General features: G+C 47.8%; 1 protein-coding gene across 1 annotated transcript in view; it reads left to right on the top strand.

The window, feature by feature from the left end:
- Nucleotides 1–492: 492 nt before the first annotated feature.
- The window catches only part of LOC144161944 (uncharacterized), a 106,422-nt gene continuing 85,122 nt past the window's right edge, over nucleotides 493–21,792 (top strand). Inside the window, exons 1-3 of the mRNA XM_077692500.1 lie at nucleotides 493–563; nucleotides 15,734–15,806; nucleotides 19,008–19,190. Of these exons, the coding sequence (XP_077548626.1) occupies nucleotides 15,762–15,806; nucleotides 19,008–19,190 (228 nt within the window). The 5' untranslated portion in view covers nucleotides 493–563; nucleotides 15,734–15,761. The remainder of the gene's footprint in view (nucleotides 564–15,733; nucleotides 15,807–19,007; nucleotides 19,191–21,792) is intronic.

Below are 21,792 nucleotides of genomic sequence, written 5' to 3'. Positions count from 1 at the left end.
CTGGTAGCAATCTTGCCACACATGTTGCTTCATGCGTGAACGAGCCCTCGTGCGAGACCTTATTTGAGCAGAGTCATGGCCTCAAGCGCTACGGGGACCAGAGAACACGCGAAGCTTTTCCGATGCATGAGCGAGCGAGTGCATGCGTCAGCAAACCTTAGGTCGACTTGTTGCCCAAAAGATAGCATTTCGACAATCTTAACTTTTTTTTCTTTTTGTTCTTTCTGCACTGCCTGCGCGCAGTCAAATTTGTTCAGTTCTTAGCGCCCGTGCTTGTCTCTGTCTTCCGTTCTGTTTCTGTGCGCTGTTTTATTGTTACGATTATGAACCAACTAGCACGTTTTCACACTCCAGTACAAGGTGTCTTAGCTAAGGTAAATGCTATTGATGAATGTCAGCGAGTGACGCTGTCCGGGCCATATTTCCCGCTGTTTTGTGCGGTGCGCTGCTCTGACGTCGTTCTCTGTCGCATTCCTGTCTGGTTGCAGAGATGGTCGACACAGGATCAGCCCCAAGCCCCCAAGCAGCCAAGCTGGCGTCGATGTTCCGGACCTGCGTGACGGGTTTGTAACACCTGCCTGCCGCTTTAATAATGCGCTTTCTAAGCTTCGCAACATGCAGGTGTAGGTCTCTTGTGATTCTTTACGAGCAAAGCAAAAAGAGAGCCCGTGTCCTCACGTGCCACATGCTGGGAAAAGAGGGCGTGTGACGTGAAGAGAAATGCAGAAGACTAACCGCCGCAAACATATCTATACTCGGTTACAACTCAAGAACGGCACCACCTCATGTAGTGTATCACTCCGCCAATGCGCCGGACCCGTGACGTCAGTGCGCGCGCGTTTTGAAAGGGGTTTGCTATGAATGCGTGATATCGTCTGCCTTGTCTCACGCAGTTTGTTTGTCGTCACTGGAGTCGTTTATAAGCATATTAAGTCCAAAAAATCACGTGAACGGCTCACGTCATGTTCAAAATATTCCCAGTAACGCCCTACTTGCACCGCGCGGAGAAACTTCCGGCTACGGTGATAAGGCACAGCGGCAACTTCCGGTGCCGTTCTTAAGTTGTCACCGAGTATAGTAGTGTTACAACGGGGAAACCACGGAGAAAGAACAATGTATAGGAGGGGAAACGAGGCTTTCTAACGCGGCCAGATAATGTCACAAGCGCTCGTCATACGTTAAGCTAGCGCCATCTGCTGCCGGTGAAGAAACTGCGGGGTAGCCGCTTTCGGCATTGCACTGCACAGCCACGGAAAGCAGTGCGGCCGCTATCATTTCGTCCATCAGGTGCCGCTACCCTCATCTTCATCGTCGCAGCGACGAAGCTTCGCAGTCCGCCTTGGTTTTCGTTGGGACATCGCGTCGCTCGCCTGCGCTTATCCCGGTGGGCCATTTCGCCTGCTAATATATTCTTGCTCCGTGGGGGAAACTTAGCCGAACTCAACTACTTACGTAACTTACGCGAGTCGCTGCTGAGCACGAGGTCGCGGGTTCGATTCCCGGCCGTGGCGGCCGCTTTTCTGATGGAGGCGAAAAGCAAAAACGCCCGTGTGTACGAGATTTCGGCGCACGATAAAGATCCCCAGGTGGTCAAAATTAATTCGGAGCCCTCCACTACGGCGCGCCTCATCGCCTGCGTTGCGTCGGCGCGTTACACCCCACAATCAACTTACGCGAGTGTTAAAGTGGCTTGAAAACTAGATGAGGTCATTGCGAAACTGCGTTATATTTGACTAAATTTTCAAGCGGTTACCCGCGTTACCCGCATTGTTTCTCAACGACTGTGAAGGTGTCAGGTGAATAAGCAGCGTATGCTTGTTGACGTTGGATTGTTGGCGTTGCTGTCGTGTTGCAGATCACGTTTATGAACAGTAAACGTTATTTTGTACTTCAATAAAACACACATATATGCCAGTTTCTTGGCAGAAAAAAAAAGTTTCACATTGTCGTTTCGTGGTGGATATTTTTGTTAAAGAGAGACTGCAAGAGCTAAAGTCCGACAAAGACGTCATGAATTATACTAGAAAAGCTGCAGGAGTGTGCACCTGCGTGCGGTTATGCCACCACAATGAAATGTGATGGCATAATCGATGGCATAGAACCCCATGTATAATGTTCAGATAATAATGAATTGATTGATTGATTGATTGATTGATTTGTTGATTGTACGTATTGTGAATGGTCTCCTTCGTACTGTCTCCGAGCGTTGCACGACACAGTAACATTACTCGTGGCAGCAGGCTTAATGGACAAGATTTTAAAACAAAACAACACTGCTTGGGAGTATTAAAAAATGGGTGCTGTAAATCAGTCCTATCACAGTCGACCATGTAACTGCCAAGGGCATTAAGTATTTTTTGACATGTCGTCACGGCTGGTTAACCAGTGTATTGTGCCACTACCGCTGACGTCAGATGGAAAACTGATAATTCAATGCTCAACAGCCTGCTTTCGTCTGGCCATTGGCGCTCTCCCCCACCTGGCAACGTTCGCTTATGCCCAGGTTGCAAATAAGGCAGAAGTCCCGTTGTAAATAACTGGTGATTCCAATTGCGTTTCTGCGCGGAAGCGTGTTGAAGCTAGGAGACGACGCCAAGGACGCAGCCAAACAAGAATGATTCTAATTTCGTATAATACAACGACCCTTCCACTTCTTTGAAATCATAGCACCCACTCCTTCCTGCCTCCATCAGTTAGGAAACACAACAGTTGAGCATTTTCACGAGAATACACTAAAGTGGAAAAGGGAACCATTGCTGTGCTATACCGATTCCGAAATGGTAGCAAACGAACCCTTGCAATCAGTGTTCACATTCGACCAAGCGGGAAAGTTATCGATTGGATTCGAAGAATGAGGCAGCCTCACACGAACGCCAATGATAACCACTAGGCAATGAACCTGTCGGCTGCAACGGGCCTACTCCAGAAGGAACACAAAACAGGAGATCTATTTCACCGGAACAAGCATGTACACTGGGACTGGTTGAGCACTCAAAGAAAAATTGACTGAACGCACCCAAAAACAGTTTGGTGATCGGAGATCGCATAATATGGCTGTTACTAACTGAAAAAAAAATCCAGGCGAGAGTGAGTTTAATCTGCCTCACTTTGCTTGAATAATGCGCGTATCGAGCTCTTGGGACAATGGCAACGCCACTTGTGAGCGGTGCATGCGTGGCCGTGCGTGCACATAAACAGCTGCGTGGTGCTGGTAAAAGGTATTGACCTTTCCAGCGAAACGCACCTGCCCGTATACAGGCAGGTGCTTATGATCCTATAGGATCATACCACTGTCGTCCGCACACAAAACACGACCACCTAATAGCAACAAAAACAAGTTCACCGCCAGCTGCATGCGGCTTTAAAATGTACGGACTAGTACTGTGGGCTTAACAGTGTACGGATGGTAATTTCGGCCCGAAAAATGCTAGTTGCGGTTGTCTGCAGTATTATACGCGGTTGTCAAGCTCAGTGTAATAACTCTCGCTCACATGAGAGGATATTTTCTATTGTCGCGGTCATTGCGGGAAGAGTTATCACACCGACGCTTACCCATACTCGCACCTTGACCCAACGTGATGATTTCTTGCTCGAGTCTTGATGAACCATGGTCGTAACATTTAAACATGGGTCACACACGACATCTCGTACACAGACATTGGTGGGGGACCCTGGGGTGTTCTTATCGGCATTGAAAACGCAAAGTGCCCACGCGAACGGAACTGACCGCATGCTGGTGTGTCAGTCCTTTATCTATTGCGAGAGCTGGCGCTCACAAAGAACGGTTCCAATGTCTATTCGAACACACCCCCGCACACACAAATGACCGTCCGACCGTCGCGAAGACGGACGTCGGAAAATGCTTGCTGCCGCCATATCATTGGACTGTACACTTCAAAGCGAACGACGTGCATGCAGGCTGCCGTGGGCATGAATAAATGCTTTACGTATCCGTGTACGTCAATTGAAGCGGCCAAAAAGTCAGTATGTGATACAAGCCGGCACGGCTTGGCTTGGCGATTTCAATTCGCTGCGGCGCTTCGGGCTTCGAACCTGACCCGGGTCCTTCGAACAATGAAGTCGACTTCTATCCGACTGCGCCATTACGGCAGGATAGAGCAGGGGCGGTATTCTCGTAACTGTCCCTTTTGAGTCCCTTTCATCGTGACGTACTTCCGGTTAAGCAGTGGGCGCTGGCAGTAGGCTTGTTGCGCTTGCGTTACGTCACTTCCGGTTGTTTGCGTTCAGCCAATCAGGGCTCGCCAAAAGGGACACTTTTGAAATTGACGCGAAAGGGACAAAACTCGAGAAAACTGCCCCAGTTTGGACTTGGGACTTTGACACTCACTCGGGCCGCACGGGAGAAAGCTTCGCGTTCGAACCGTCTTTCTCTTCAGATAGAGGCTTTTATTTTATATATCTGAATACCCCGACGCGTGAAGTGGTCGAACAAAACTGACGGGTCATCGTAAGTGTCTCGACACAGTCTATAGTTCGCAAACTTAGCGCAATATAAATGGGCGTTTCATTCGCTGTATAGTAAGTTTCAGGAAAACGTCAATTACCTTTGGGAATTCCAAACCCCGAAATAGCCTGTCAACCATATTTAACTTCTTCGATGTACTGGGGTTCAAGAAAGCTGGCCAAATTTTAGAGGCGTGCATTTATTTATTTATTTATTTATTTATTTATTTATTTATTTATTTATTTATTTATTTATTTATGTATTTATTTATTCATTAATACAGTACTGCCACCCTTGAAATAAGGGCTTAGGCAAGAGTGGGCGGAACAGACAAGACAGAACAGACAGACAAGACAGACATACAATGCACGACAGGAAAACACAGGGCACATTCGGTCCTAACAAAAGCTGGCTGCAACGTGACTGTACCAAAAAGAACAAGGAAAAATAGCAAGAAGATCCGTGGGACGATGCACGTTGCACAAACCAAAACACATTGTGGTATAGTATACATTGTGTGATAGTACATTGATAGTACATAGTACGAAAACACATTGTGTGGTAGTGCACAGGTAACAAAAAAAGTAGAGCAACGCTACCAACAGTAGCACTCAAGCGCACGCTATGTGCGGAAAAAACTACACCAGTCATATATAAACACGTAATTGCACTGTGCCTAAAAAGAGCGATCGCAATAAGAGAGAAAAGCAAAAGCTGTGACTTAGCTTTGGTTAACCCTAGTTGAAAGCGAAAGCTTCACCGCCCTAACTAGGCCCATGTCGAGGTGTGGTTTTGCAATGATATGCAGACATGTTTGCAATAAATACACGGCTTATTCATCATCTTTTCGCCTTACGGCGTTTTTTAAGCCCCGCTGCTGTACGAGTGACCACAGCTAGATGTTCGTCTTCCTCCACCGCATGGCTCTGCCCCGCGCGTGGCCTCCTGGCCTTCCTTCGTGGCGCGCGCTTATCGCTGCGGCGGCGGCCTCCGCGCCTTCCTTCGCCAGGTGGCGACACGGGTTCCGTGCCCGTCTCCGTTCCCTCCTCTCCTATCTCTCTCCAGAAGGGTTGCAAGCTGGGATATTTGGAAAGACAAATTCTTGGATGCAACCAGCGCGAACTTAAACAAAGACAAAGGAAGTGGAACACAAGTTGTATCAACGTGTGTTTGAGAGAGCATGAATTGTCATTAAAGGGCCCCCTACCAGCCATCTTTATTCACATTGTACTGAGTGCTGCGGATGTAAACCTAATTTTCCTGCCACTGACATTTTATGGGAAATTATGGGAGCGTTCCACATAGCATAAACATTAGACAAGTGTGTCAGCCAAGCAAGCGGGATGTAAACCTAATTTTCCTGCCACTGAATTTTTATGGGAAATTATGGGAGCGTTCCACATAGCATACACACTAGACAAGTGTGTCAGCCAAGCAAGCGTGTGTCATCACAAAGTGATTGTATATCGGCGTGGGACGTGACTGTAGCAGGTGTCGGTCTAGTTGCCTTATCACCGTGGCTCTTGTAAACTTGCTTTTTATTGTTTTGTGTTGAGTGTTTATATTCAACCTTGATATAAAACTTTCATTTTATAGACCGGCGGCTTTCCTCGCGTTTTACTTTTTGTGTCTTTAAGTTCGCGCTGGTTTCAGCCAAGAATAAGCCTATTCTCCCCTGTTGCCTATCTCTGCCCGCCGCTCTTTACCTGGTGCTTGTGAAAGGGGGTGTGGTCTAACCTCTAGCTGTCAAGGTCAAAACTGTTCACCCCGCGAAGAGCACCCTAGGTAGCGTAGTGTAGCTTTCGCTACAAACAAAGTGTAACGACAATGCACTGTGTCCATGAATTCTTCCCACAAACACGCCTCATATATGAGCAAGAAAACTTAAGCGTGTGGGCATGCCAAAGTTTCCTTAAGCACGAGCATCAAGGATGTAGTGGTAGGGTAGACTATCAAGCTGGCTGGTAATCAGTTCCACTGGAGTAAAGAAAGAAATTTGAGAGGTTGGTTGGTTCGACAATAAATATCGGCTAGTTTTCTAGTGTGAAAAGCTCGGGTCAAGCGCTTTCAAGGTAGAGGGAGCGCTAGAGAGAGTGTAGGGATTGTAGGTTTCTAATTGTCAAAAAGTGTATCAATCTCCTAAAATTCGAGTCAATATACGTGTCACGACGACTAACATTCTGAAGAAACACAAATATGAGACTCACTGCACCAGAGCACAGTGCAGAAAGAGTGCAGCGAAGAAAGGAGTCTATCAAGTTCCACGAAAGCGTCTCACGCTTTCGGGAACTCTCGAAACCCCGAAATAGCGTGCCAACAAGATTTAACTTCCAACTACTTCGGCCTACTTTAGCGATGAAGAAAGTTGAACCAGGTTTAGAAATATTTTACGCACTCTTAGGTGCCAGAGTAAAAAAAATGGTATCAGTAGGGTGTCAGGGGAGCCTCAAAAGGAAGTCAATATATGTATTACCTTGACTCTGATTTTGAGAGCAATGAGAGACTTAAAGCACAAGAGCAAAAAATAAAGGCAGACTGCAGTGAATGGCCAGTTTTACAGCAGACGTTTTCTCCATCTTATTAGTGTACAGCGTTGAAACGACCATGTCGCTGTACTACGGGAAGCTACAGTCACACCCGGATATAAGGAAGTTGACGAAAATTCGAAATTTTTCGTTGCATGCAGGTTTTCGTTACATGCAAGTTTCGACTTACTACTCGCGTGAATGAAGCAGAAACGAAACCAAAATGCTAAACACCAGCGATGGTGAACTCACCCTTCGAGGATTTCACAGTGAAAAACCGCGCGATTTCCACCTGCAGCTTTACCCCGAACTTCGTCACTACACTGCGCTCCGAAGAAGCAAGGTCACCTACCCCCGTATTCACAATCGTAACTTAAGGATAACTTAAGGATAACTCAAGAATAAGGATAGCTTAAAGATACGCATAACTTAAGGATAAGGATAACTTAAAGATAACTTAAAACGGCTTAAAGATAAAGATAACTTAAGGATAAGGATAACTTAAGCATAAGGATAACTTAAGAATAATTCAAAAATAATTTAAGGATAGGGATATCAAGGATAAGGATAACTTAAGGATAATTTAAGGATAACTCAAGAATAAAGATAGCTTAAAGATAAAGATAACTTAAGGATAAGGATAACTTAAAGATAACTTAAAACGGCTTAAAGATAAAGGTAACCTAAATATAAGGATAACTTAAGCATAAGGATAACTTAAGGATAATTAAGTATAAGGATAACTTAAAGATAACTTGAGGATAAATTTTTGGTGCCTCAACTCGTTCCAAGGACCAAAGATATGCTGCAAGGCCCCCTTTTCCCCAACTTGGTACTCTTTGCCACATTCAAAATTGCTGAGACGAAGCTAGCTGGGATGCTGTACCAAACGGCGACGTTCTTTGTTCTTGCCGGCGGGGATGGCATTTAAAATTACGAGCTTGTCTTGAAAAAAAAAAAACAAGACTTTGCGTTTTATGGCAGCAGAACTCATCACCACACGAACCGACACCACAGGTATAGCAGTGGAGACGCGCGACTACACGCCGACAGTCAGGCCTAGCACCTAGCGGACACCACACTGACACTGGAAACGCACGGTAGTTTGCGGTGTGGGTGAAGTTCGCCAATTTAGTGCATTTCTCGAGCCGATTTTTCAGAAAAAAGTGCAAAAAACAATAGCTCATCAGGCTTAGCATATTTGTTACATCAAGGGTAACCGTCGCAACGCCTTCGTTACATAGAGGTCTCGAACACATAAGTTTCAATGGGGCTGGCAAAGGGGAATCGAAAAATTTCGTTAAATCCAGGAATTCGTTATATACAGGTTCATTATATGTAGGTTTAACTGTGTTTACAACTCCCGCAGGCAACACGGACGTACAAACCCTGAAGGACGCGGCACTCAACATGTTCAAGGATTTGTTTGGCACCTCTTTTCCCCAGCGTCTAGAACTTAAAGACCAAACCAATGGAACGGAGCTTCACGCGGCACTTATCGGTTTTAAGTAAGTGCCCGATTCCGATATGTCAGTAATTAAGCTCCATGTTAGTAAAATATTATTGCCGCATTACAATAGCAATATTTACTAATTTCTAATGTTCGCAGAAATACGATTCCCTATTTATCTTATACGATTCGCTATTTATCTTATACGATATGGTATTTGCCGAAATACGATTCCCTATTTATCTTATTCCTGGTGCAGAGCATATTTTACCTTTACTCGCACAATTTACTACTGCTTATTCCTGTCATATTTTGGGGTTACAAAATTTGTCACATTGTCTTACTAGGGCTGAGAGCCTGCTTACCTTGAAGAAAACCAAATGTGTCGCCTTTACTTCAGCTACTAGGCCAATATACTTGTCCTGCTCCCGCATTTTTCAATCACGACCGTGTGCACCAATCTACTAACAGAAACAGTAGGAAGGAGAATTCACCTTGTCACACACGCACTTACTTTACTAAAAAAACATGTTTCGGGCATTGCCCTAGTCTATGAACTGTTTTAGAAAATTTACACGGATCGTTGCCCTTTTTTGCCCCGTGGACACACAACGTACGCAATTTCAGGTTCAGGTAGACAAATTTTATAAGAATGCGAAGCACCAATAATTACCGGAAACAAAATTTTTATGACAATTTTTTTATCCCTTCGGTTACCACCGAAACCTATTCGGCATGATTGAATTCTCACCTGCTCCAGTAGCGTGTAAAGCGTATGTGCGGCTCTATCTCCCCGGTTAATAATAAGGCGAAAGTCTTATATATCTTTGTAAGGTGACCTTCAATGACCCCGGTATCGACACGAGTGGTGCGAAAACCCACGTCACATTAGAAGGCTTGGAGCAAAGTAAAGCATGGATGGAAGAAAAAATAGATTATTAATTAGTACGGAAGTTATGAATGACGAATGTTTTTATCATTAGGATGGGATTAAGGTGTATTGGGATTAATGAAGGTGTTGCAAGATAAATTAAAATTCAGCAATTACTGACTAGTGATTTATTCAAATGATTAATGAGGTTCTGCACGGTGAATGGAGTATGATGGATTGAGGTGGATTGAGATGGACTGAGATGAGTATAAGACGTATAAGATATATATGACGAATTCAGGAGGTTTAAGGTACGGAATGAAGCTTATTAAGATGGAATATGTTGCATAGATTAAAATGAATTACGATGGGATTTAGGTGGGGGAGAGTGCGCGTAATATAGCAATAAGAGGTGTGGGATATCGCGGGGTTCTTCGGGGCGACCTTGCCGGTACTCCGGCGTATGCCACCTCGCTAGCTCCCACCGTGTCAACCACGCGGGCTCCCGAACCTACGGCAGCTCAGCGAGGTTCGCCGATACGAGAACACAGTATACAGTATTTATTTGGGAACTCCCAAAGCATGCGAGCACAAGTCTCGACGGCGTTCACGAATCGCACCGTCCGGGTCGTGATCACGAACGGGAGGCAGGCACTCACGGAGCGCGACAAACAACAGTCCCCACCAGAGATACATGTATCCCCCACCGCCGCGCTGTTCCGCCGATCCTGCCCCAACCGGACCTCCGGTGAGACTCTCTCCGTCTTCCGCGCGCACACGTTCGCGCCGCCGGCGCGCCTATCCCCGCACACGGACCGGTGGTGCCATCTCTCGGGTAACGCTGACAAACCAGAGGAGCGCCGGACTGGTTTCAGCGCAACGCGTCTCTCCCGAAGCGCGCGTTGGCTCGGGATCGCGGGCCGCGGTTCTCCACGATTCCCACAGAGGGTAAAACAGTGAGAAGGTAAAATAGTATTATATAGGAGGTACCTATATAGGAGGTACCTATATAGGAGCATTATATAGGAGGAGCAGTTATATAGGAGGTACCCGTCACAAGCGTACCGCCAAGCGAAAAACCATTTTACGTTTGCTTTTCACAAGTTCAGTTATGCTCCGTGTCTTCCTGCATAATGCATTATTTTGTTTATTGATCACTTCGATTTTAGCTCATGTACCTTAATCTGCGTTTTGTATTATGTAAAGTAAAAGCTGGTTGATTCGAACTTCAAGGGTACGTCCCCTCAGTTCCAATTGTTGAAACTTCGAAATAATGAAAGTGAAGCCCAAAAGCCGTACAATGAGGTGGTGAAACACTAAAGCGTGTCTGCAATAGGTCGCGATTGAAACCTGGTTTTTATGCCTCGAGGCGAAACCTACAACTTTTTTCCTTAACGAGCGAATGTAACGGAAAGCCTCCATTTCGCGTACTCCAAAACTGAAGGGACGGGTGGCATACCACCCGGTCATTACGGGTTTTTCAATACATAGGCTCCTATGGAGACTTGGCCGGACCAAATCGTACAGTTCGAAATGTCCACAAATTAGAATTATTGAAGATCGAATTACCGAGCTTTCACTGTACTGTGTTAGTGTACTCTCCTATATTGTAGTGCCTACCTGGCTGGCTGCCGATTTCTGCTTGAACTGAAGGCATTGTCAGGAAGTTCCATTGCTCCGTTACCCTTACTACTAGGACTGCTTTGTACGTTTTACAGCACAAAAAAAAAAACATGCTGTGCCGTTGTTTCGAAACATATTACGGTTGTTTTCGCAAACGATTCCATCCACGTGCTGGGGCAAAATTAATATCAGGAAAATCTTTATAAAGAGCGTCGGGATATACACATAAATACCCAAGAAAAATACACGCGAAACTGCGGAATACGTTGAATATATACTGTTGGTAAATACATCACAGAAGTGATAAATTTTTGCGTTTCGCTGAAGCTCCACCAACTGTGTTACATGCAACGTGGTCAATGGCTGCCAATAATTCGGGCCACGTTGTATTTGTTTAACTAAGCCCATGCAGACAGGCACTGTCGTTTTTCTCCTTTATCGTAGAGGCATGCGTAGAGACAAGTAAGGAAACCGGCAGGCAATGCTCCATAGCGCAACACAAGGCATAATTTTTTGTTTACTGGTTATGGTTACAGGTGATTGTTTTAGGGGCGAAGCACTTTAGGAACTCGCTTTGTCCGTGGCTTGTCCCTTGGCGTCCATGTACACATTATTGCGCATGCGCGAGGAGCATTGGATTGAATTGGATTGGGTTAAATTGAATTGTGTCGGGTTGGATTGGATTGGAAAGGAATTGCATATACTGTACACACACGTTGTCACTCATTTACATGCGCGAGTGGGCAATGCCACGTGTGATTGACGGTAAGAACGATCCCCAGTGCTTCGCCCACTCATCATGATTCACTTCGCGGAGATGCGTGATACACGATTTAAAGGGTGCACTAATTAATACGTTGACATCTGTTAGGTACTTCTATTGAAGTACCGCATTCAAAATATAGTACAAGCCCGAGAGAGCCGGTAACGCTATGTCCGAATGTGATATGACATCCCCACAAATTATTCACTATTTGTATTTTTAGAGCGCAGCTCTAAAGCGCCCGCTCCTGTGGTTTCGAATCGCCTTCGGCTTCTTTGTAACTAAACGAAAGAAGGGGACACCGACTATAGGTGGTATTCGTTGAAAAGTTTATCTGTCAATTTCTTCGCTTGGCAACACTGGACATGGCCACAGACATGGCGATGCGCCAATGACAGGGCGCGGCTTGGGCAACTGCGCCCGCACGCCGAAGAAAAAATACACCGGCGTGCGTCGTCTGCTTCGTTTCAAGTTTCAACCCAGTTCTCAATGGTGGTGTCAACAGAGATGTTATTAATCACACTCACATTGGACTCGATGCAATACTTTGCGTTCGGTGAGGTAGAGTTTGTAACATGCAACACAGTCATGTGCTTAGCACGGACAAGTACCGCCATCCCGCGGAGCCCAATTAACGTAACCAGTGACGGCGCACCGTGGCCTCCGCGATTTGCTGCCGTCGGCGCGCCGTTGCTCCGGCCGTCCCATTCGGCGCGGAAGCAAGGGGAGCGGTGTAATTTTGCTAACTCCGACACACGCCGCGAGGCGGCGCTGTTAGCCTAAGGTTGAAGCGAGGCTCCTCTGGCCGACGCTGCCTGCGCTTTGAGTTGTAAAGCAGCCTTCGTTGTCACGTCTTTGTGATAGGGAACTCTCAATATGTGGTCTATGTATTTTGACTCGATCCTACAAGTGCAAAGTTTTGTTTAACGTACGTTGTTTACACCCACGATTGCCTTTGCACGCAGCTTTAGTGGTCGTTTGCTTGAAAGGCGAATGCCATAGCCCAGGGTTCTGTCATCTCGGGCAGAGTGAATGCCAGCGTACTGAATTCTTTTTTCGCTGTTACAGCATTTTCGCGCGATATCGCTGCGCGAAAATATGCTTTTTTTGCCTTTGAAATTGTTTCGAACGCTCTGGGTGTCCGTTTTGTGTGTGCGTGTGTGTGTCCGTGTGTGCGTGCGTGTGTGCGTGTGTGTGTGTGTGTGTGTGTGCGTGCGTGCGTGCGTGCGTGCGTGCGTGCGTGCGTGCGTGCGTGCTCTCTCCGGGCGATTGGGACGGCCGAAGCAACGGCGCGCCGCCGGTAGCCGATCGCGGAGGCCACGGGCGCACTCACACGGTTGCCTGCATGCGCGCCTCTCCAGTAAATACAAGCAATATCTGACAGAGCTAGCGGAAAAGCGGAGGAGAGGAAAGTATGGCGAAAGTGTGAGGGGCAGGGTGGCATGCCGAGGTGGCGCAAGACATGCTCCCCGGTGGAGACGGGCTACGAAAGCGCGCCAGATTTGATTGATTGAATAAACTTTATTCAATACCGTAAGCGCGATGTTAGGGCGCCTGCCCGGTGAGAGGCGTCCTCAGTCCAGGATGCCTTGGAAGTGACCCGCTCGCGTTCCCCTCTCGACCAGCATGCGCTGGTTAGAGGGGTCGGAGCTGGTCAGCAACTCCACCCACTGCTGTGTGGCGGACACCCCTCGTGTTGGGGTAGGGGTGTTGGAGCATTCTACGGTAATGTGGTAGAGCGTTCCCATGTTTGAACAAAAGTGACACGTAGCTGGGTATTGGGTAGAGAACATGGCGTGGTACAGTGTATTGTGGGGGAAGGTGTTTGTCTGCAGCTTGCGTAGTGTAACTGCGTCGGTCCTGGAGAGAGTATGGTGAGGAGGTGGGTATTTCCGTCGTTATAGCCTATAGAGGGCGGGATGTCGGCGTATATGAGGAGAGGCGTGGACAGGGTGGGGGGCGGGGCGAAGGGGAGGGAGTTATTAGGGCAGTCGGCAATGGCCCGGAGTACATATGTTCGCGGGCCGTGGCATGTGCCGCTTCTTTGCCTACTAATCCCATGTGACCGTTTGCCCGTACGTTAAAATGCGCTCCCGCTCAAGTTACCGCTTTAGAATAAGAGGCCAATAATTCGAAGTTGGCCACGCTAAATAAGCCGGTTGCCGGAAAACCCGACGGAAACAATACCTTACCTGAGCGCTGGTTTCGGTTTCGAGCAAACGACGTACTACCTAGACAGCGCCTTAATCGTAGTTGAGTACTTATTCCCACACTTATCGCGTTCGGCCAAACGGGCCCTGGAGTCCATACGATGTGTGCGAGGGGCAGATGGAGATTCTGACGTAGAATTCGCAGGGTATATAGCGCGCGCCGTCGGTCGTTCGCTGATGAGACGATCACTTCCTGAGGCGCAGCAGCTATGCGCCGTCACCGAGAGGACAGAGTTTCTCACTAGCTTGCCTAGAGTGGAATCCGGCGCTAGTGTCTACGTGTTTCTGCGAAGGCGCTCAGTGTCTTCGTGGGTGCCGCCGTTCCCGGTAGTTTCGCCGGACGTTTATCGTGGCATGGCCGGCAACGATTTTGTTACTACACAAATGAAGTTTTTTTAAAAATACTGCCAGAAGTGCTGTGAATAATAAATTTTACTTTGTCTAATACTGCTGTGTTAGAGTGCTTAGTTTAAAAAACAATTCTGGGTGTTAGAAAGAAAAAAAAGCAGGAATTCTGCATTTTGCTCACGCTGCCAGATACAGCGGGCCGTCCAGTATACATTTATAAATTACTGCATACTCCAAAGTAGATGCTGCATCCTTCGTTTTTTTTTGGTGATATTTAGCTAAAAATTATATATTCAGATTGTCTTGAACTGTATTCCTGTTTCCTCTTATTAGTGTGCTATTATCGTCTGCTTTGCTTATAGGCACGTGAAGCAGATGCAACAGCTGGAGATGAAAAAGTGATTTAGTCGCGTTGTATTTGTTTTGTCGAAGCAGATATAAATGAAGCTCTTTGCGAAGCCCATTACCGCAAGTAAGTCTTCAAGCAAGCGCGCAAAGCATTATGATATTGCATTAATGCTTCAATTGGCAAATAAATATCAGCTTACCAAGTTGTCATGTATGTTACCTCATTGCGCCTGTCTAAAGCAGTGCATGCTTCAAGGTGTAACCACACGCAGCTACGGCGACGAGCGACGCAAAAATCGTAACTCAACTGGTACAACGAACGGTCGGCCGGATCTGTTGGTCACAGGCCGCCGGGACCCTCGCTCGCTTTTTGCCGGCCAAAAGCAGCCCACAAGCGAGCGGCAGTTACGACACAGTGAACTGTAGCGACGAGCGACGACTACGGTGTGGGTTGGCGGCAGTGTATTTTTTTTCCCTTGCCGCGCTGTCGCCCGCACAACCCGTTCGTTGTACCTTCCGCGTCGCCTGCCGCCGTCGCGGCATGTGGTCACCCCTTCACCTCGAGAAACTTCCCGCTAACGCGAGAACATGCGTTAAGTGCTAATCCCGCTGTTATTCAGACATGTCTGTGATATCCACTGAATGCCACACAGTGGCTCGCACAAGAACGGAAAAGCATGCGGAAAATAGAACTAACAAACACCCCTGAGCCGACAACTCTAATCCACAGCACTTTGCACTATCCAATTCCGATTCTCCGGGTACCCACAATTCTCATGGAGGCGTGCGATCGCAGCGACAGCTTCCACTCTAGGTAGTATTGAGAAACTCTATGACCGAGAAGACTGCAGTTCGCGCTGCGCTCCAATTTCGCAATAGGGAGTATAGTAGTCTTCAGCCAAAATGTCGATGGTTTGACGGACGCCCGTCTGGCCAGGAGACATGTTGAAGTAAAAACGGTGACCAAAATAAACTGCTAAAGTTCTTAAGGTTTTGAAGTTTCTTTTGGCCGGCGTCTCCGCTTTTAGTTCAGTGGGCAGCCAATTTTTAGTGCTGCCTTGTTTTACGCAGAATAGATTTGCCGATTGGATGACCTGTTGGGCTGTTATTGATTCGGCACATTATTGCAGCTTAGGCCTGTTTCCCATCGCCCGCGTGATGGTCCGGCAGAGGCTCCAGGGGCAGAAAGAAGCCATCCTCATGGTGAGTCGCGGCGCAGAGAGCATTTAATAGCTGCTCGGTGACGTTTATCTTCCACGGTGAGTCAAGTCGCGTTGTCGCCTTCGTTCATTTCGGCGTTTCTCTCGCGGCCTCGGTTACCGCAGGTGCTGCCAGCGCTGTCCGTATTAGCGTCTTTTATCGTGGTGCCAATGTCGGGCTCTTTCCACCGGCCACCGGGTTGCTTTCAAGAGCGCACTCGGCAGCTTCGTTTACTGATGATCCGTTTATTTTGAGGCCCGGCCTGTCATTTTTTTTTTGTCGGTGGCTTGTACGGCGGGTGACTCGCACGTCGGCAAGACCTTCAGCTCCGGGAACGGCGTCAGCCACCCTGCTCGTCCTGCTACGGCGACTTTCTCCGCTTGAGCTTCGACCATGACGTGTTCAGACTTGTCACACCCCGTGGGTCCGGTGACGGGGACGCACGGCTTGCACGCTATGCCTAACTTCGTGACCAAGGCGGCGACAACGCGCGCAGTGCGGGTCTCGACACTCCCGTCAAACGTGGCCAGAGCGGTGACAACGCAGGCAAAGCAGAAGTCGCCCCGGAACGGCGACGAGTGTGTTGTCCCCGGCGATTAGAAACTGGTTGGGCACGTCCTTGAGGCGTGTCGCCGCCTTGTGCTTGAACGATACGAGGCGCGTCTTAGATCACTTGTGCTGCACCCAGACACAAGACACCGGTTCCTTGAGACGTCATTCACCACGCCGAACGTCGCAAAAGCGTCTTGCACCATATCGTCGGGCAGACCATAAAGCACCCAGTATACCTTTACTACCAGAACCCGGTTCCTCAGGACAGTGACCATGCAGCGAGGATCCTTCAGCTCTTACGTCGCGAAATTCAACCAACTTTTTGACACTGCCCGCATCCTTGAATGTCACCGCACACACGTCATTCATCTGGAACGCCCCGAGGCTATCACATCGGGGAGAAGTTTCCGATTTATGTTGTTATTTCATTTCACGCATTAATACATAGAAACTATTCGTGTTAAAAACATCTGTACCCTTAGGAGAGCTGCTAGTAGAGGACCACAAAATTCGTAAATACACAAAACTTTTAAGCTCCCGAGCGTGCCTTGAAAGTCATCCTTGTTTTAAGGCGCGCGTGCAAAAATACGGTGTTCAAAGCGGACCGCCCTGATGGCAGTTGAGACAGAATTATCTGTTAGTCCTGTGTGTAAGCATCCGTTGTCCTGTTACCGCGGCCGCAACATCCGCCCCAAATGGGGAGGTCGTCATGACAGGTCCGCAATCGACGTGGCCGGAAGTGCGATTGCACGGCCCACTGCGCTAACAAAGCAGCCTCCAGGGAGAACGAAACAAGAATAAGCCTAATGTGTGACGTGTTACCGGTGAACGTGACTGTGCGTGAGTAGAACAGGGGCGCGTGAGCCATGAAGAGCTCCACTTCTGGAGACGCTGTCACGTGATGTTCGGCCACTCCGCCTGTAGAAATGATTAGCGCCATAGGGCCAATAAACGAAATCGAAAAGGCAAATGCATGCACGATGTGGCTGTAAAGAAGTATGATTAATGACAGGGTTATGATGACAAAATAAAACTTTGTTCAGTTTGAAAGAACTTTGCTTTGTTGTTCAGTTTACTTTGCTTTACTTTGTTCAGTTTGCAACCTTGCTTTGGTAGCTCATTCTGCACCTTTACAGCCGCGAAAGGCGTTTCTTAACCGGAAAAATGCCAGGCGTATTGAAAAACTTTCAAATTTCGCGGTACAGTTACGTGTTATGGTCAGGGGGGACGTGATATGGTCGAGCACTAAAGACATAGTTAACGGTGCGTTAAGTGACGCGATCAAATGGAACTCGAGGCCCCACTAAAATTGTCTTAGTTTCTTACCGATGGCTCGCTTCGGCGGCCGCCAATCACGCAAACAAGATTCGCTGACGTCATAGTAAAGTACCGGAAAGTGGCTAGGGAGTCGCCACTGCTTCACAGGTTGTCTTTTAAATCTCCATTATGTCTTCGAAGTTTGCCATAAGGTAGGTATTATTGTTATCGGGACAACGTAGTCTTTAAGCCCTGATTTTGTTATTTAAAAAAAAGTTTTCTGTGTGTTTCCTTAAGTTTTAGGGTCCCGTAAGCCCGCAAACGAAACATAGAGCTGGAAGTTAAGTAGTAACAGATTTAATAATGAGACAATTAATTATAGCATCTGGCAGTTAACAATTGTATATTGAACAGAGACTTCACTTTTGCATATTTCACCAAACTTTATGACTTCATGAACCTACAAACAAAAAAATGAGCTTTGTAGTGCACATTTTTATAGATTTACAAGCTTGGGAATAAAACTCAGACCGCCATTTTTTTCAGCCTCTACTTCGTAATTTCGTCTTCACCGAAGCTTGCTCTTCTTTGTAGCGTGAAGCTCAACTAAAATTAAACAACAGTGATACCTATCGTAATAGGCATCATTGAAGACCAATTCCCCAAAAGTACCAGTTTTGGTTTCGTTCTCTATGCGCTATGGGTACTCCTATGTGATGCCGTCAATTGACACCACCAGGGCCCGAAGGGCTAATGAAACAAACTTGTATTTTGTCATCATGGCGCCTTTAATAACTAGGCTCTTACATTAGGCTTACGCCGAGACTTCGGCAGACTTAATCCTTTGATGCCCAGTTTTGCTCAGGAGCAACAACTCAAACAATATTTTTTTTTTTCTCGGACTTTGTGGTTTTTGCGAGATTGAACACCATCTGTCGACAGACAAAGGACCCTGGACCTTCAAAAATTAATTAAAGAAGATAGGGCAGAACGTACTTCCATGTGCTAAAAGAAATAGTTTACGTTTGCCAACTCACATCGAGCCCCGGGGGCTCAATGGGCTAGCAACAGGTAGGCGAAATTGTGCAATTCTGTTGTTAATACAAATGATACAAAATACAAACTTTACTTCATTGTAGCCACTCGAATCATAAATCATGCTGATCAGCGTATGGGCAGCCAGTGCCGAGTGTTTTCCAGTGTATCCTAGTGTTCAATTTTTTTTCTGACTTGATATTTGTGATGTCGGAAGACCTTTTAGATCACAATAAAGTTTTAACACGCTTAAGAAACTTATTAAAGTTTTGGGCATCAAAGGGATACAATTAAGGAATCCTTAAGGAAGCGCACAATTAAGGAATCCTTAAGGACAGTCCTGGTGCCTTTCCCTCGCAGCTCAGCCTCCCCGAGCTCACCATGTTGCCGCGCTTCTACGAGGACCCGGAGTACTCGCAGGGCGCCGAGTTCTTCTTGAGCGACGTTGAGCTCAAGCCCATGATAGGGGACATCCTGGAAGACTTCCAGCTCAACAAGTCCTTCGCTGAACACATCTACCTCACCGACGCCATCATCGCAAAGGTGAGGCCCACTACGCGTCCACTACGTCGACGGAAGAATTTTTAAAATGGCTCTGCGCGTCGTCCAGCAAAACCCTGCTGGTGGGCGACTCTAGAAGAAAAGTCACTATAGTCTGGACACCTGCCAGCGCCAGTCTTCCGGGAAAACTCGGCGCTCACGCGAGTGCCCGAGAATGAGCCCGGCGCGCTCCACAGGTGGACAAGCGGAAGGTTACCCCGGTGTAGTGTCACGTACAGTGACATGTTCGTTCTCTCGGTTATATGGTAGCCCGTCTAGTAGTGCGCCCTTCTCCTCACACTTTCGCCAAACTTTTCCCCTCCTATTTCCTGCTCGTTCTATCCCGTTTGTCTTTGGTGGCCCCTTCATTCGCCCCATTACAACAAGGGACAACGGCGCTGCGAAAGCACATGTGAGGGCGCTTAAGTGCTGAGCACAATAAAAAAATTAGTGCCTTTCCACTCTGTGAAGAAGGATGACCTGCAAAGCTGGACGCAGCCCACGGAGCGCACGAAACAAAACACGTTTATTGTGATTTCAGATGGAGCATACTTTCTAGCTGATTATCTGAATGAACTTCTGAAGGACCCAAGCTTTGTTCTTGTTCTCCCGCGTCGTAAGCATCTTACTGTTTGTGTAAGGCCGGGTTCAGACTGTTGCCGAAACTGTCGTAATAACTTTAAAGAATGCCGCCATTTCTCGTCTCAGCCAACCGAACTGCGTGACATGCCATTTTTTTATGCCCATAGATCACGATACGGCTTTTGCGTGAGTAGTCTGAACATAGCCTAACACACAAACCCAATCCGCTCTACCACTACGGGCTGCGGACAGGTCCCAGTGGGTGGTTTACTGTCCACGTTTAAACCTCGTACGTGCACAACGGACATTCCACCCATCAGTAGGGGCATGAAACCTACAGCTGCGGCTGTACATCCCCTCCTCCCTCCCACTATTCTCTACTACAAACCTGCGCACGCATAAACCGGCAACCGGTCATGTGCGCGTGCTTAGAAGTGACAGACACCATGGAAAATATCCCCTGGAAGCCCTCTGAAGTGATATTGGCTCACGCCGGTGTTCCAAGCGGGCACGTTGCTGTTCATCCGGGAGGGTTTCGCCGCTACTCGACGAGGTGAACTTGAGCTGAACTTGAGCTGAACTTGAGGCGCCGTTCCAGGCGGGTTAGTTGCTGTTCATCTGGGAGGGATTCACCGCTACTCAGCGAGTTGAACTTGAGGCAGTAATAACGGCGGTGCCAGCAGCTTTCCGTTGTTTTGCGTTCATTCGCGATTGTGTTCGGCCCACGCTTCAATTCTTGCTATCCTTCCTCCAAACGAACGGCATGCATCCGTTCCATAACGATTTAAATCCTGGAAGCCCATGAGCTCTGTTCTCGCCTACAAACATGTCGCTGTCCATTTTCCTACTCCCTCATGCATCTTACTGCGTGTGTAAGATGTCTGCGTAACACATCAACCCACACCCGAACCACTCGATTAAGGAGGAAAACCGACTAACCGCATTGAGCCATTTAATGTCAACATATAAATCTCCCTCCAGTGCAACTGGTATTTCATCGGTAGTGGCATGAAGCCTAGCTGTGCGTGCGCACCACCCTTTTTCTACCCGCAAACCGTGCGCGTATAAACCGGCATAGTGAAAGACACCGGCAAAAATGTGTCTCAGAAGGCTTTCCAAGCTGAAAAAAAATATGTGCTCAAGCGGGCGTTCAAACTGGGGAAGTTTCTCTTCTACCGGGAGGGATTCGCAGCTACTTGTCGAAGTGAATATGAGCGGAAACGGTGACGGCAGGTTTCGGTCGTTTTAGGGGGCAGCCTTTGGGCAGCACTTGGGCAGCCGTTACCTGGGCTTCGCGGGAGTGGCGTCTGTTTATGCCCGCGTAACCGAGTGAGCGAATGCAGCAGCGATGAAAGAAAAAAAAACGGAGAGGAGAGTCTAGCGAAGGGTGAAGTGGAGAACGATACGTGAGGCTACGGCGTCATCATTCTGACTGGCTTTCCCTCACACGTCTCATGCGTCGCCGCCTAGAGCGCCGCCCTCCCCCTGACACTCCGCAGGCGCTGTTCCATTCTCCGCTAATCCAAACCACGTGACATTTGCGCGGGAGGTTCAAGCAGGATTTGCAACAACTGCGAGCTGAAAGCAGAGTAGTGCACACCGCCGTACGATGGCTTATCGCGCGAATACTTCCTGAGACGCAGCAGAAATGCGCCGTGACCGAGAAGACTGCAGCTCGCGCAGCGCATAAATTTCATATTATGGAACGTAGTAATCATCAGTGCATTTTTCTACGCCCATCCATGCTTCTGTTTATTTTTCGCGAACATCTGATAACAGAACTACCGCAGTTAGCTGCCGACTGCGCAACTGCCGACTGCGCCGACTCCCCCTCGGTGTAGGAGAGGGGGTGAATAGTTCTGAAAGAGGTATCAGCGGTGGTGTGGAGGAGCCCTGGAGCGGCGCCGAGTAAATCGATGTCACCGGAATGAAAGCTGGGGGGTTAGACATATACTGCTTTGCAGTAATAATGTAGTTTATCGTGCAGGTGCGGAGCAACTTCGTTAGCTTTCGCACTTCGTAA

Source organism: Haemaphysalis longicornis, unplaced genomic scaffold, assembly GCF_048455015.1.
Source record: "Haemaphysalis longicornis isolate Haplotype H1 unplaced genomic scaffold, Haemaphysalis longicornis Haplotype H1 scaffold_12, whole genome shotgun sequence".
NCBI lineage: Eukaryota > Metazoa > Arthropoda > Arachnida > Ixodida > Ixodidae > Haemaphysalis > Haemaphysalis longicornis.
The sequence above is the reverse complement of the archived record's forward strand: the minus strand, read 5'-3'. Positions and strand labels throughout refer to the sequence as shown.